General features: G+C 50.3%; 1 protein-coding gene across 1 annotated transcript in view; it reads right to left on the reverse strand.

Annotated features, from left to right (window-relative positions):
• Positions 1-16,717, reverse strand: part of LOC137427257 (uncharacterized) — a gene marked incomplete at its 3' end in the record, with an annotated part of 346,903 nt that overhangs the window by 101,050 nt on the left and 229,136 nt on the right. Inside the window, 2 exon segments of the mRNA XM_078778504.1 lie at positions 11,521-11,618; positions 11,761-11,865. Coding sequence (XP_078634630.1) covers positions 11,521-11,618; positions 11,761-11,865 — 203 coding nt within the window.

The raw sequence follows: 16,717 nt of genomic DNA on the forward strand, positions 1-16,717 counted from the left end.
ATCTTTGGCTCGTCATGTCCATGATCTTTGGCTCGTCATGTCCATGATCTTTGGCTCTTCATGTCCATGATCTTTGGCTCATCATGTCCATGATCTTTGGCTCATTATGTCCATGATCTTTGGTTCGTTATGTCCATAATCTTTGGTTCGTCTTGTCCATGATCTTTGGGTCATTATGTCCATGATCTTTGGCTCATCATGTCCATGATCGTTGGTTCGTTATGTCCATGATCTTTGGCTCATCATGTCCATGATCTTTGGCTCATCATGTCCATGATCGTTGGTTCGTTATGTCCATGATATTTGGCTCGTCATGTCCATGATCTTTGGCTCGTCATGTCCATGATCTTTGGCTCGTCATGTCCATGATCTTTGGTTCGTTATGTCCATGATCTTTGGTTCGTCATGTCCATGATCTTTGGTTCGTCATGTCCATGATCTTTGGTTCGTCATGTCCATGATCTTTGGCTCGTCATGTCCATGATCTTTGGCTCGTCATGTCCATGATCTTTGGCTCATTATGTCCATGATCTTTGGCTCGTCATGTCCATGATCTTTGGTTCGTCATGTCCATGATCTTTGGCTCGTCATGTCCATGATCTTTGGCTCGTCATGTCCATGATCTTTGGCTCGTCATGTCCATGATCTTTGGCTCGTCATGTCCATGATCTTTGGTTCGTCATGTCCATGATCTTTGGCTCGTCATGTCCATGAACTTTTTTCTTTTTTTCTTTTTTTTTTCTTTTTTTTTGTATAATGAATCGAGGCTCGTGAAAGAGCTGACATTTACTTCACAAACAAATCAACCAGACAAACAAAATATATAAAAAGAGGGAGCGGAGGACAAGAGAAGGGGAAGCACACAAACACTTGAGGGCACACAACATTTAAGAGCAGGGAGATGTGTGGGAGGGAGAGGGCTTGGGGGGAGAGGGGGGCAGAAGTGTCAAACACAAGGACACCAAGGACTTCCAGGACAGAAGTTGGTATTTCAAAAAAGTGGATTTGGGGTGAAATTAGCGGGGATAGAAAAGATCAATGTTTTGGATGGGGGAAGATAAGAGATGGTGGTGAACAGCTGTTTTAAAGACCTGGAGGGTGGAGTGGGATTGAAGAGAGTGAGGGAGTTTGTTCCAGAGGCGGGAGAAAAGAGGAATGAAGGAGTGAAGGTGAGCAGAGAGTCTTGATTTTGGCAGTTTAATCATAAGAGGGTTGCAGGCAGATCTTGTGCGACCTGTAGGAATATTTGCTGGACAGAGCCCAGAGAGAGCTGGGGAGGCAAGGCCAGAGAGGAGTCGGTAGAAGACGGAAAGACCACCAACCTGCCTGCGGTGAGTGAGTGAGAGGCCCTTGGAGTTAGCTTCATCGCGGGAGATTCCAATGATTCTGAATGCTTTGGTTTCAACAGCGTGAAGACGAGCTAGGTGTGAGGCAGGTGCACCAGCCCAGAGGGGAGAGCAGTATTCCATTGAGCTGCGGATGAAAGCCTTGTATGTGGTGAGGAGCTCAGGTGTGCCAAGGAAGGACTTCGCACGATGGAGGATGCCCAGTCGGCGACTGGCTTTGGAGGCCAGATTTGAAATGTGGTTTTCCCAGGAAAGATCATGGCAGATAGTGAGACCCAAAAGCTTGAGTGACAGAACTTCTTGGAGAGGATTATTCAGAAAGTGGATGGGAGGGTTGTCCAGTCGGTCTTTTCGGAGAGACATCGTAAGAGTGTGAGATTTGTCAGGATTGAAAGACATGTTCCACTTGTATGCCCAGTCTGTGATTTTGTCCAGGTCTGCAGAGAGTGAGGAGGCTGCAGACTGCCGATCTGAGGGATGAAGAATGGAGCGACAGAGAGTAGAGTCATCAGCAAAGAGATAGAGAAGATTTTCAAGAGAGTCAGAGAGATCATTGATGAAGACCAGAAAAAGCACAGGGCCCAGAACACTGCCTTGGGGAACTCCAGCCTGAACAGGAAGGGGGGATGAGAGAAATCCATTCAGGGCCACACGTTGACTATGACCAGAGAGGACGTCCGCCAGCCATGCGTGGAGATTTCCATGGATACCAAAAGAGGAGAGTTTGGTGAGCAGAGCGGGGTGCCAGACCGTATCGAAGGCATGTGATATGTCAAGGGAGACAACTCTAATTTCCTGTATGGCATTGAGGACCTCCATCCATTGTTGAGAAAGCAGAAGCAGCATGTCCAGAGTAGAGTGACTAGGTCTGAAACCAAATTGATGATCAGAGATGAAGCCATTGGAGAAGAGGAAAGATTTCATATCTGAAGCAATGATGGATTCCATGACTTTGCTGATAATTGGGAGAAGGATGATTGGTCTGTAGTTGCTGGGATCTGTTTTTGCACCTTTTTGTGCAAAGCGGTGATGTTGGCAGATTTCCAAGCAGATGGCAGATGACCTTGAGCAAAAGAGAGGGTGAAGAGAACAGAGAGAGGGAGTGAAAGAGCGGAAGAACAGGATTTTAGGACCCATGGGCTGATGCCGTCAGGTCCAGTTGCAGAATCAGAGTCGAGGTTTGACAGAAACTTTTCCACCTTGTCAGGAGGAAAGGACACAGAGTCCAGGAGCAGCTGGGTACGACTGGGTACGGTGGGTACAGAGAGAGATGGGTTTGGGACACAAGATTTAGAGGCAAACACAGAGTTGAGGCATTCAGCCTCAACTTTGGCTCGTCATGTCCATGATCTTTGGCTCGTCATGTCCATGATCTTTGGCTCGTCATGTCCATGATCTTTGGCTCGTCATGTCCATGATCTTTGGCTCGTCATGTCCATGATCTTTGGCTCGTTATGTCCTTAATCTGGCCATTCCCAGATCCCGATCCCATTACTCCATGTAGTGCTAATTCTGCAGCTAATGCCGTAGATTCCGGCACACAATGGCCTACTCATTGTGAAGGATTAGGTGACATTAATTATACCATCACATAAGACTGCAGATGGGACAGCCAGCTTGAATTATTTAGTTTTTTCACGGAAAGTGAGGCTCATGGAATAGTTGAACGATAGAGGAGGTGATGAAGAAGGTGTTGCTATCCGCGGGAGGACAGAAGATGGGGAAGTAATGAACACACAGGTCACATACACAAGGAGCTTAAAGTCTTCATCTGAAAGACGTCGTGTTCTGAAACGTACCATCAGTGTACTTCAATGGAGGAGCAGGTTTTAGTTGGTACCATCAATGTACTTCATGGAGGAGCAGGTTTTACTTGGTACCATCAATGTACTTCAATGGAGAAGCAGGTTTTAGTTGGTACCATCAATGTACTTCAATGGAGGAGCAGGTTTTAGTTGGTACCATCAATGTACTTCAATGGAGGGGCAGGTTTTACTTGGTACCATCAATGTACTTCAATGGAGGGGCAGGTTTTACTTGGTACCATCAATGTACTTCAATGGAGGAGCAGGTTTTAGTTGGTACCATCAATGTACTTCAATGGAGGAGCAGGTTTTACTTGGTACCATCAATGTACTTCAATGGAGGAGCAGGTTTTACTTGGTACCATCAATGTACATCATGGAGGAGCAGGTTTTACTTGGTACCATCAATGTACTTCAATGGAGGAGCAGGTTTTAGTTGGTACCATCAATGTACTTCAATGGAGGAGCAGGTTTTACTTGGTACCATCAATGTACTTAAATGGAGGAGCAGGTTTTAGTTGGTACCATCAATGTACTTCAATGGAGGAGCAGGTTTTAGTTGGTACCATCAATGTACTTAAATGGAGGAGCAGGTTTTAGTTGGTACCATCAATGTACTTCAATGGAGGAGCAGGTTTTAGTTGGTACCATCAATGTACTTCAATGGAGGAGCAGGTTTTAGTTGGTACCATCAATGTACTTCAATGGAGGAGCAGGTTTTACTTGGTACCATCAATATACTTCAATGGAGGAGCAGGTTTTAGTTGGTACCATCAATGTACTTCAATGGAGGAGCAGGTTTTAGTTGGTACCATCAATGTACTTCAATGTAGGAGCAGGTTTTACTTGGTACCATCAATGAACTTGAATGGAGGGGCAGGTTTTACTTGGTACCATCAATGTACTTCAATGGAGGGGCAGGTTTTACTTGGTACCATCAATGTACTTCAATGGAGGAGCAGGTTTTAGTTGGTACCATCAATGTACTTCAATGGAGGAGCAGGTTTTAGTTGGTACCATCAATGTACTTCAATGTAGGAGCAGGTTTTACTTGGTACCATCAATGTACTTCAATGGAGGAGCAGGTTTTAGTTGGTACCATCACTGTACTTCAATGGAGGAGCAGGTTTTAGTTGGTACCATCAATGTACTTCAATGGAGGAGCAGGTTTTAGTTGGTACCATCAATGTACTTAAATGGAGGAGCAGGTTTTAGTTGGTACCATCAATGTACTTCAATGGAGGAGCAGGTTTTAGTTTTAGTTGGTACCATCAATGTACTTAAATGGAGGAGCAGGTTTTAGTTGGTACCATCAATGTACTTCAATGGAGGAGCAGGTTTTAGTTGGTACCATCAATGTACTTAAATGGAGGAGCAGGTTTTAGTTGGTACCATCAATGTACTTCAATGGAGGAGCAGGTTTTAGTTGGTACCATCAATATACTTCAATGGAGGAGCAGGTTTTAGTTGGTACCATCAATGTACTTCAATGGAGGAGCAGGTTTTAGTTGGTACCATCAATGTACTTCAATGGAGGAGCAGGTTTTAGTTGGTACCATCAATGTACTTAAATGGAGGAGCAGGTTTTAGTTGGTACCATCAATGTACTTCAATGGAGGAGCAGGTTTTAGTTGGTACCATCAATGTACTTAAATGGAGGAGCAGGTTTTAGTTGGTATCATCAATGTACTTCAATGGAGGAGCAGGTTTTAGTTGGTACCATCAATGTACTTCAATGGAGAAGCAGGTTTTAGTTGGTACCATCAATGTACTTCAATGGAGGAGCAGGTTTTAGTTGGTATCATCAATGTACTTCAATGGAGGAGCAGGTTTTAGTTGGTACCATCAATGTACTTCAATGGAGGAGCAGGTTTTAGTTGGTACCATCAATGTACTTCAATGGAGGAGCAGGTTTTACTTGGTACCATCAATGTACTTCAATGGAGGAGCAGGTTTTAGTTGGTATCATCAATGTACTTCAATGGAGGAGCAGGTTTTAGTTGGTACCATCAATGTACTTCAATGGAGGAGCAGGTTTTAGTTGGTACCATCAATGTACTTCAATGGAGGAGCAGGTTTTAGTTGGTATCATCAATGTACTTCAATGGAGGAGCAGGTTTTAGTTGGTACCATCAATGTACTTCAATGGAGGAGCAGGTTTTAGTTGGTACCATCAATGTACTTAAATGGAGGAACAGGTTTTAGTTGGTACCATCAATGTACTTAAATGGAGGAGCAGGTTTTAGTTGGTACCATCAATGTACTTCAATGGAGGACCAGGTTTTAGTTGGTACCATCAATGTACTTAAATGGAGGAGCAGGTTTTAGTTGGTACCACCAATGTACTTCAATGGAGGAGCAGGTTTTAGTTGGTATCATCAATGTACTTAAATGGAGGAGCAGGTTTTACTTGGTACCATCAATGTACTTCAATGGAGGAGCAGGTTTTAGTTGGTACCATCAATGTACTTCAATGGAGGAGCAGGTTTTAGTTGGTACCATCAATGTACTTCAATGGAGGAGCAGGTTTTAGTTGGTATCATCAATGTACTTCAATGGAGGAGCAGGTTTTAGTTGGTACCATCAATGTACTTCAATGGAGGAGCAGGTTTTAGTTGGTACCATCGATGTACTTCAATGGAGGAGCAGGTTTTAGTTGGTACCATCAATGTACTTCAATGGAGGAGCAGGTTTTAGTTGGTACTGAAGGAGCTCGGGCTCCCACGTCGATCGGAAGAATGGACGCGACAAAAAGCTGGAATTCGTCCGAGTTGCTTTATTCAAACAAAACACTCAGGTACTCTGAATAGCCCGTTTATCGGGCAGCAATATATATACACACATTATCCCGGAGCGTTTGCCCAGCAAAGGCGAGAGGGGGCGTGGCCGGGCGTCCCGACCGAGGCCTGGCAAGTTGAGCGCGGGCCTGCCCGGGCGTCCTGGACGAGCCCAGCATGGTGATCGCTCCGCGTCCTTGATAGGTGCAAGGCGATTGTGAAAACCCAGCGGTAGCCGCTACACACGTCCCCCCAGAATCGACTTGCACCGGCAGGGTCAATTTGAGGGGGGTCCTGATGACCCAGCCAAAGCGACCCCTGGCGGGTCGTGGGGGGGGGGGGGGTCCGGTGTGGTGGTGGGCGGTCGAGTGGGGGGCACCGTGGACGGGGGCGGCCTCGCCGCGGCGGAAGGGCCACCCGTGGTGGTTGGTCGACGTCCACGTGCGCCGGCTTGAGGCGGTCCACCGCAATCCGGTCCGACCTGCCGCCGATGTCGATGACGAACGACTTGTCGTCCCGTCGCAGGACCCGGAAGGGCCCGTCGTACGGCGGCCGGAGTGGCCCCAGATGTGCGTCGTGACGCACAAAAACATACTCCGCTGTGCGAAGTGCTGGGGGGACGTAGGACTGGGGGTCACCGTGGTGGGATGTTGGCACGGGGGCAAACCGTCGGGCGGCCTCCTGGAGGTCCGAGCGCTGGTGAGCTGCGGACCAGGGACTGGTAGCGTCGGGCACGAATTCGCCCGGGACGCGTAGCGCCTGGCCGTAGACAAGCTCGGCGGTGGATGCCTGGAGGTCCTCCTTGGGGGCCGTGCGGAGGCCCAAAAGGACCCACGGCAGCCGGTCGGCCCAACCGCCGTCTTGAAGGCCGGCCATGAGCGCGGCCTTCATGGAGCGGTGGAATCACTCGTACAACCCGTTTGCTTGGGGGTGGTAGGCCGTAGTACGGTGGAGCTTGACCCCAAGGTTGCGGGCGACCGCGCCCCACAGCTCGGAGGTGAACTGTGGTCCGCGGTCTGACGAGATGGCTGCCGGTGCGCCGAAGCGAGCGACCCAGGTGGCGATGAAAGCCTGCGCCACGTCGGCGGTGGTGGTGGAGACGAGGGGAACGGCCTCCGGCCACCTGGTGGTCCTGTCCACCATGGTGAGCAGGTGTGTGAACCCCCGTGACGGGGGGAGGGGGCCCACCAGATCCATGTTGACGTGGTCGAAACGTCGTTTCGGGCACGGTGAAAGGTGCCAGCGGGGCCTGGGTGTGTCGGTGGACCTTGGCCCGTTGGCAGGCTGTGCAGGTGCTGGTCCAAGCGCAGACGTCCCGACGAAGGCCGTGCCAGATGAATCGCGCCGACACCAGCTTCTGGGAAGCTTTCCGGCCCGGGTGGGAAAGGCTGTGGAGGGAGGCGAAGATGCGGCGTTGCCAGGTGACGGGCACTATGGGGCAAGGCTGGCCTTGGGAGACGTCGCAGAGCAGGACAGTGTCCGCGAAGGGGATGTCGGCCAGGCGGAGGCCCGTGTCCGCCACCCGGAGGGCTTGCACCGTGGTGTCGGTGGTTTGGTCCGCCGCCATAAGCGTGAAGTCCACGCCCAGGTGGACCGCATTCGCGCTGGCCCGGGAAAGACAGTCGGCCACGGCGTTGTTTTTGCCGGCGACGTGCCGGATGTCCATGGTAAACTCCGACACGGTGGAGAGGTGGCGCTGTTGGCGGGCCGACCACGGCTCCGTGACCTTGGCCATTGCGTAAACCAACGGCTTGTGGTCGATGAACGCCGTGAAAGGTCGGCCCTCCAGGAGGTGGCGGAAATGGCGGACGGCCAGGTGTAGACAGAGGAGCTCACGGTCAAACGTGCTGTATTTGAGCTCGTTTGGCCGGAGCTGCCGGCTGAAAAAAGCGAGTGGCTGCCAAACCCCGTTCACCCATTGCTCATGTACGGCGCCCACCGCGTAGTCGGAGGCATCCGTGGTGAGGGCGATGGGTGCGTTGAGCACCAGGTGAGCGAGCAGTGTTGCGTCGGCGAGGGCCCGCTTTGAGCTTTGGAAGGCCGCGTCCATTGCTGCGGACCAGGCAATGTCGTGCTTGGCCGGCTTGCCCTGGAGGGCTTCGCAGAGGGGCCGCATGAGTTGAGCAGCGCGGGGCACGAAGCGGTGATAAAAATTCACCATTCCCAGGAATTCCTGCAGGGCCTTTATGGTGCGGGGACGCGGGAATGTGGTGATGGCCTCGACCTTGGTTGGCAGCGGCACGGCCCCGTTCTTGGTGATGTGGTGGCCCAAAAAATCAACGGCCGTCGTGCCGAAGTGGCATTTGGCCGGGTTGACGATGAGGCCGTGTTCGCTGAGGCGCCCGAACAGTGTTCGGAGGTGGAGGAGGTGTTCGGCCTGGGACGTGCTGGCGACGAGGATGTCGTCCAGGTAAACGAAAAGGAACGGCAGGTCACGCAGCATGCCGTCCATCAAGCGCTGGAACGCCTGAGCCGCGTTCTTGAGACCAAACGGCATCCGTAAGAATTCGAATAAGCCGAACGGCGTGATGACTGCCGTTTTAGGGACGTCGGCCGCCCTGACAGGTACCTGGTGATATCCCCGTATGAGATCAATTTTCGAAAAAATGACCCGTCCCGCCAGACGGGCGGAGAAGTCTTGGATGTGCGGGATCGGATACCTGTCGGGGGTGGTAGCGTCGTTAAGGCGGCGGTAGTCGCCACATGGGCGCCAGCCGCCCCCTGGCTTTGGGACGATGTGTAGTGGCGAAGCCCATGCGCTATCGGAGCGCCGCACGATGCCGAGGTGTTCTAAAGCGTCGACCTCGGCTTTGGCCACGGCGAGCTTGGCTGGGTCGAGGCGGCGGGCTCTGGCGTAGACCGGCGGGCCCGTGGTTGGTATGTGGTGCTCGATCCCATGCCGTACTGCGACGGCCGAAAACGTCGGCCGCGTGAGGGCCGGGAACTCCGTGAGCAGGCGAGCAAGCTCATTCGTCGCCGGGAGGGCGCATGCCAGCTCGGTCGGCGCAGAGCTGCTCAATGTGCATACCAGGGAGCTGAAGGTTTCGGCGTTGATTAAACGACGCCGTTGGACGTCCACCAGCAGTCCGTGTGTGCAGAGGAAGTCGGCGCCTAGCAGAGCCATGGGCACGTTTGCGGTTACAAACGTCCAAGCAAAGCGTTGGCCGCCGAAGCAGAGGGTGACGTTGCGTGGGCCGAAGGTGGGGATGGCCGATCCGTTGGCCGCAACCAAGGAGGGGCCGCAAACCATGGACTGCCTGTCGTGGTCAGAGGCGGGTATGACGCTCAGTTGGGCGCCGGTGTCACACAGGAAGCGCCGTCCGGATGCTTTATCCGTGATGAACAGTAAGTTGCCCGTGTGGCCGGCGCTCATGGCTGGTAATGAACGCCGGCCCGGCCGTTTCCCGGCCTGCTGAAGGTGCACGGGGGTCGGCATGTCCTGGCCTTCTGTCCGAACCTGGCATGATAGTAACACCACGCTTGGTCAGGTGGAGGCCCCGGTCGTCGTGCTGGAGGTGGTCGGCTCGGTGTAGCGTTCGCTAATTGTGTCGGCAGTTCGGTCGTCGACCGTGCCGGGTGCTCGGGCGCCATGGGTGTTGCGTCGGACGGCGGTGGGCCCCAGGTCGCTGCTGCAATGCGCTGGCCTGCGGCGGAGATCTTGTCGGCTTCCCTGGCAAGGGCACGGGGATCCGTGATCGTCGCGCTTGCCAGGGCGAGGCGTACCGGGCTAGGCAGCTGACGGAGGAACAGCTCCCGGAACAGGAATGCCGGAGAGTGCTCGCCGAGCAGCGAAAGCATGTAGTCCATTCGCTCGGAAGGGCGCGTGTCGCCGAGCTTGGGCAGGTCGAGCAGGCGCCGTGCGCGTTCCGCCGATGGGAGGGCGAAAGCGTCGAGGAGGAGCTTTTTAATCGCACCGTATTTGTCAGCGGCTGGCGGGCTCTCGAGGAGGCTCAGGGCACGGGCCGCGGTGGTTGAACCGAGCGCTGCTACCACATGGTGGAAGCGGGTGTCGTCGGCCGTGATGCCTCACAGGGCGAACAGGGAGTCCGCCTGTGCGAACCAAACCGCCACGTGAGCCTCCCAGAAGGTAGGCAGTTTAAGGGCCACTGCCGTGTCCATGTCGGTAGGTCACCAATGAAGGAGCTCGGGCTCCCACGTCGATCGGAAGAATGGACGCGATGTCGTCCGAGTTGCTTTATTCAAACAAAACACTCAGGTACTCTGAAAAGCCCGTTTATCGGGCAGCAATATATATGCACACATTATCCCGGAGCGTTTGCCCAGCAAAGGCGAGAGGGGGCGTGGCCGAGCGTCCCGACCGAGGCCTGGCAAGTTGAGCGCGGGCCTGCCCGGGCGTCCTGGACGAGCCCGGCATGGTGATCGCTCCGCGTCCTTGATAGGTGCAAGGCGATTGTGAAAACCCAGCGGTAGCCGCTACAGTACCATCGATGTACTTCAATGGAGGAGCAGGTTTTAGTTGGTACCATCAATGTACTTCAATGGAGGAGCAGGTTTTAGTTGGTACCATCAACGTACTTCAATGGAGGAGCAGGTTTTAGTTGGTACCATCAATGTACTTCAATGGAGGAGCAGGTTTTAGTTGTCTTAAATAAAAATGCGTCAGTTATTTTAAATTCAGTTTGGTTTCCCGACACTTGATCATTTTTTCCAATTTGGAATTTCAACATTCCATGTTAGTTTTGTCTCTCAATAGTAACTACAACGGCACTTGGTAGAGCACACACCTCCTGCAGGTGAGCAGTTTATGTGTTGTATCCACTGATAGGCCAGATCTGGATCCGTACCTGAACCCAAATTGAATTTGCATGTTCTTGTCACCTAACCAACTCATCCACCTGCTTTTGTCATAAGTCGTCCATAACTTTTTGAGATATTCCTCTCACAGACAAACAAGTAGACAGGAGTGAAAACATAACCTCCATCCACCTTCGGTGGCGTAGGTATCTCCACCACCACCACCACCACCACCACCACCACCACCACCACCAGTGAGCTTTCCATTAGGAGCAATAGACATCAGCATGTGAACTTGGAAGATTTGCTGAAGAATCACCTTCCGTGCATGAAGGCCTTTGCTAACCATGTTCATGTCTTCGTCTCATGTCTGCTCCTACTACACAGTTCATATTATTAATATATTCTCCATCGCTGAGCTCTTCCGGAATCCTCTATATGCCTACGACAACTGCCAACAATGTTTAATCTACAGCCAGGCCCCGAGTATCATCCGCCATTGGATCGGTGATTTGAGGATGAATTGCAGGTCACTACCTCCAAGTAGCACCTTCATGGTTACATCCTGAGCTGGTTTTATAGATGCTACAACTTATTTCACGTGACCAACTCATGCACAATTTTGTTCATTTGGGATTTGTTTCCCGACCTCTGTTACTTTCTGTGCCTTGGATGTTTTCTTGTTATTTTTATTTATTTATTTATTTTAAAGTTTGTTTTGCCTTATCCTTATATTTTCCTAACTTTCTCTTAGCCCCTTACCTGGAGTGGCTGTATGCCTTGTCTGGAGTGATATCCATGAAAACAAAACAAAACAAAAAAACATGCGTAACCTACCTTGGGTCCAGGAAATCCATCCTGGCCAGGCCTGCCGTCATTACCAGGTCTTCCAGGTGATCCAGACAAGCCGGGAGTGCCCATTGGTCCACGTTCACCTGTGATAAAGAGTACATTGATATTATATTGCTTTCAGCAAGTAATTCCAACAAATGAACCTTCTCAAATGAAAGATTAAAACAAATGGTACCAAAAAGTTTCCTGCAGCTACACCTGATTAATATCCCAAACGAACCTCACCTTTTGGGCCTGGTGGACCTGAAGGGGTAAAGCCTGAACGTCCAGGTTCACCTTTGCTTCCTGGAAAACCTGACAAGCCTGGATTACCAGGACTGCCAGAGGAACCTGGTGGGCGACAGAAATTAGAGTTAGTGGCGCATCTTTGTGATGTACTTTGTGGATGAGTTGACAAGTTATCTAGAACCAGTAGATTGTAATGATAGGCCGGAAGCAGACTTTTGTCAGGTAAAACGCATCTCGCTACACGTGATCGGTGCCAGTTATAGATATACCATGGTATGGATAGAGTCAGCGTGTGAGAAGGTTGAATCAACAAAATGTGATGAAGGCATCGCAACGACTTGATAAGATGTAGTTAGGTCTAAGGTAGATTGATCGTTGGTTAAAGAGGATCGTTTAACACGGTCCCGTAAACTGTGCGGTTCACCGAAATGGACGCATGGTTGTTGCCTAAGCGGTGTCGGTTCAGTTAAGAAAACAGTTCATTCGTATTATCGGATGCCGGGCTGAGGGAGCCTCTGTTTCGCCGAGAAGGAATGAGGTGTGATCATAATGTCGCAGCGATTTTGAGAATTATTCGCGAGGTCCAGTGCTCGGTCTTCTCTTGGCGTTTCCGGGTTGGTGCGCGTTTCATCTCTCGGCGTTTCCGGGTTTGTGCGCGTTTCACTTCATCTCTTGGCGTTTCTGGGTTGGTGCACGTTTCATCTCTCGGCATTTCCGGGTTGGTGCGCATTTCATCTCTCGGCGTTTCCGGGTTGGTGCACGTTTCATCTCTCGGCGTTTCCGGGTTTGTGCGCGTTTTATCTCTCAGCGTTTCCGGGTTTGTGCGCGTTTCATCTCTCGGCGTTTCCGGGTTGGTGCACGTTTCATCTCTCGGCGTTTCCGGGTTTGTGCGCGTTTCATCTCTCGACGTTTCCGGGTTGGTGCACGTTTAATCTCTCGGCGTTTCCGGGTTTGTGCGCGTTTCATCTCTCGGCGTTTCCGGGTTTGTGTGCGTTTCATCTCTCAGCATTTCCAGGTTGGTGCACGTTTCATCTCTCGGCGTTTCCGGGTTTGTGCGCGTTTTATCTCTCAGCGTTTCCGGGTTTGTGTGCGTTTCATCTCTCGGCGTTTCCGGGTTGGTGCACGTTTCATCTCTCGGCGTTTCCGGGTTTGTGCGCATTTCATCTCTCGGCGTTTCCGGGTTTGTGCGCGTTTCATCTCTCGGCGTTTCCGGGTTGGTGCACGTTTCATCTCTCGGCGTTTCCGGGTTTGTGCGTGTTTCATCTCTCGGCGTTTCCGGGTTTGTGCGCGTTTCATCTCTCGGCGTTTCCGGGTTTGTGCACGTTTCATCTCTCGGCGTTTCCGGGTTTGTGCGCGTTTCATCTCTCGGCGTTTCCGGGTTGGTGCACGTTTCATCTCTCGGCGTTTCCGGGTTTGTGCGCGTTTTATCTCTCAGCATTTCCGGGTTTGTGTGCGTTTCATCTCTCGGCGTTTCCGGGTTGGTGCACGTTTCATCTCTCGGCGTTTCCGGGTTTGTGCGCATTTAATCTCTCGGCGTTTCCGGGTTTGTGCGCGTTTCATCTCTCGGCGTTTCCAGGTTGGTGCACGTTTCATCTCTCGGCGTTTCCGGGTTTGTGCGTGTTTCATCTCTCGGCGTTTCCGGGTTTGTGCGCGTTTCATCTCTCGGCGTTTCCGGGTTGGTGTGCGTTTCATCTCTCGGCGTTTCCGGGTTTGTGCGCGTTTCATCTCTCGGCGTTTCCGGGTTGGTGCACGTTTCATCTCTCGGCGTTTCCAGGTTTGTGCGCGTTTCATCTCTCGGCATTTCCGGGTTTGTGCGCGTTTCATCTCTTGGCGTTTCTGGGTTGGTGCACGTTTCATCTCTCGGCGTTTCCGGGTTGGTGCGCATTTCATCTCTCGGCGTTTAGTCACACGGAGTGTTCGGGTTGATGGGTGTTGTTCTCTCGACGTTTCTGGTTGCTGCACGAAGCGCAGAACAAACGGTCATAGGACCAGGTGCGCGTCTCTTCTCACGATGTTTCTTGGTCGGTGCAAGAAGAGCACGATGGTGAACGGTCAAAGGAGCAGGTGTGTGTGCTGCTGAGTGAGGCGTCGCAGAGCAATACTCGGACAATTGCAAGCCACGTTGGAGGTGCAACTTTTGCCAGTAGAGCAAGACTCATTTGGACTGTGTGTCGGGCGGAATAATTACGTCTCCGGAAAAGCGTGAGGACACCTTTTTCAGCACTGGTTATACTGAGGAGACCGGCCTAGGAGATTATTTGGGCAAGTCGAAGTGTAGCCGGAATCCAAGGCCGAGCATTCATTGGACAATCCCAGAGGGGACGCGTGAGCATCTAAGGGAACACTGTAGGCAGAGGCGGATTCGGACAGACCGCCGCTAACAGTGAACATCGCACCTACGTTTGCTGCCATACCTTTGTTTCAATTCAAGTATTGTTTGAATACTCCATGTGCTGTCGTGTTCATGGTAGCATGCCCATAAGTCACAGACACAGGCTAACAACTTCACCCGGTGGAAAGGCCGGGAAAACCCTTACAACCTTTAAGCTTTAATTATTTCATAAGAGGATTAGTCATTTTTTGGTCTCTTTCCTCCTCATTCTTTGATTGTTGTGCTGCTGAGTGCTGAACACACTCCTCATTCTTTGAATGTTGTGCTTCTGAGTGCTGAACACACTTCACATTCTTTCAATGTTGTGCTGCTGAGTGCTGGACACACTCCTCATTCTTTGAATGTTGTGCTGCTGAGTGCTGAACACAATCCTCATTCTTTGAATGCTATGCTGCTGAGTGCTGAACACACTCCTCATTCTTTGAATGTTGTGCTGCTGAGTGCTGAACACACTCCTCATTCTTTGAATGTTGTGCTGCTGAGTGCTGAACACACTCCTCATTCTTTGAATGTCATGCTGCTGAGTGCTGAACACACTCCTCATTCTTTGAATGTCGTGCTTCTGAGTGCTGAACACACCACATTCTTTCAATGTTGTGCTGCTGAGTGCTGGACACACTCCTCATTCTTTGAATGTTGTGCTACTGAGTGCTGGACACACTCCTCATTCTTTGAATGTTGTGCTGCTGAGTGCTGAACACACTCCTCATTCTTTGAATGTTGTGCTTCTGAGTGCTGAACACACTTCACATTCTTTGAATGTTGTGCTGCTGAGTGCTGGACACACTTCACATTCTTTGAATGTTGTGCTGCTGAGTGCTGGACACACTCCTCATTCTTTGAATGTTGTGCTGCCGAGTGCTGGACACACTCCTCATTCTTTGAATGTTGTGCTGCCGAGTGCTGGACACACTTCACATTCTTTGATTGTTGTGCTGCCGAGTGCTGGACACATTCCTCATTCTTTGAATGTTGTGCTGCCTAGTGCTGGACACACTCCTCATTCGGACAGTTCATTCATTTACTCGGGAGTTAACTAACACTTTGACGAAACATCCACATATTAATTACTCTAACACCCACATCTACATTGGACACCTGGTGTAATGTTCCCACCGAAGGATGATGTTCTCTCCAACTCAACATACTCTATGAGCACCACTGGCAGTGGGCAATTTAATAATAGGATAAAACTTTGCTCGGGACCAGGAGAGCAGAACTCAAACTCTGAAATTATGACAAATATTCTTTAAAATCTGTCTGAATTAATAATAATCTATGCCATATAGACATTATTTGAAGCCTTCTTGTTCAAACTGCTTGATATCCATTTTTAGCTCACCTGGAACAAAGTTCGGGGAGCTTATGCGATGGCGCGTTGTCCGTCCGTCCGTCCGTAAACACTTGAAACGTATTCTCTGAAACCGCTAAAGGGATTGTGACCAAACTTGGCACAAATTATATTTGTTATGTTGTGACTAAAGTTGGTTTACGGCATTAAAATAATCTGGGTTTAAGGGGGTTTACCGAGGCCAAAGTGGATCCAGGTTTGACCCCCCAAAATAGGTATTTGCTTTCTTCTCAGAAACTACACACACAACTTCGATGAAACTTCACCACAACCTTAATCACCAATGATGTACCGATATTTGTTCAAGGCATTAGAAAAATTAGGGTCTTAGGAGGTATAGGGGGTTGGGGGAGCGGGGTTTCCCCCCCAAAATAGGTATTTTTTTTGTTTGTTTGTTTAAAGACTCATGATTATGTTCGTATAATTGTACATGCTGCCTTGTCTTCTAGCAACCATTGAAATTGGTTCAAAATACCTTTAATCAGTGCAGTATACTGTTTATTCTACCAGGTGGGTCCTTTATTCCACCAGGTGAGTGCTAGGGGTATTGCTCCTATGTTTACCATTATCGGCAAAATGCACTTTTTGTAATGACCAGGTAGCCAATTACAATGTTGTTTCACCATAATCTATATATAATGGAGCAAGCGCATGCATGTACCACCTACTCCTCCAAGTCATCCAAGGATGATATGGGATTTGATAGCAGGGTAAGCCAAAACAACAACAACAACAACAACAATCCCGTACCAGTTGTAGCTTGCCAGGAACCGCTCACTGAATGCCAGGACTTCCTCTATCATGGCAAATGCTTTGAGAGAAGCAAACTTTCGGCCAAACGGAATAAATTGAGGAATTACAAGTAAATTTCGATTACATAAGGAGAATCACAAGACTGTAAATTAAACCCACAAAGATTGGTGACGATATGCAAAGTGATGAGAGAAAGGAGGAAGAAAAAATGCCTTTCTTTTGTTTATCTCGACGAGCAACAGAACCCGCCCGACGGGCGGGGCTTCAATTGGGAAGCCCAAATGAAAAGGTAAAATATCAGAAATTGAAGGCTTTTTATTTTTAACGATTCATATAAACATCCGTTGAATCATATCACACGCAAATCATCAAAATCTAAACAGTACATGGCTAAACAGTACATGGACGATCACATACCACGTACATCTCGCGTCTCGCTCGCTCTCTTGTTGTCCCGA

This window comes from Myxine glutinosa, chromosome 5 (assembly GCF_964187855.1).
Source record: "Myxine glutinosa chromosome 5, kmMyxGlut1.1, whole genome shotgun sequence".
Lineage (NCBI taxonomy): Eukaryota > Metazoa > Chordata > Myxini > Myxiniformes > Myxinidae > Myxine > Myxine glutinosa.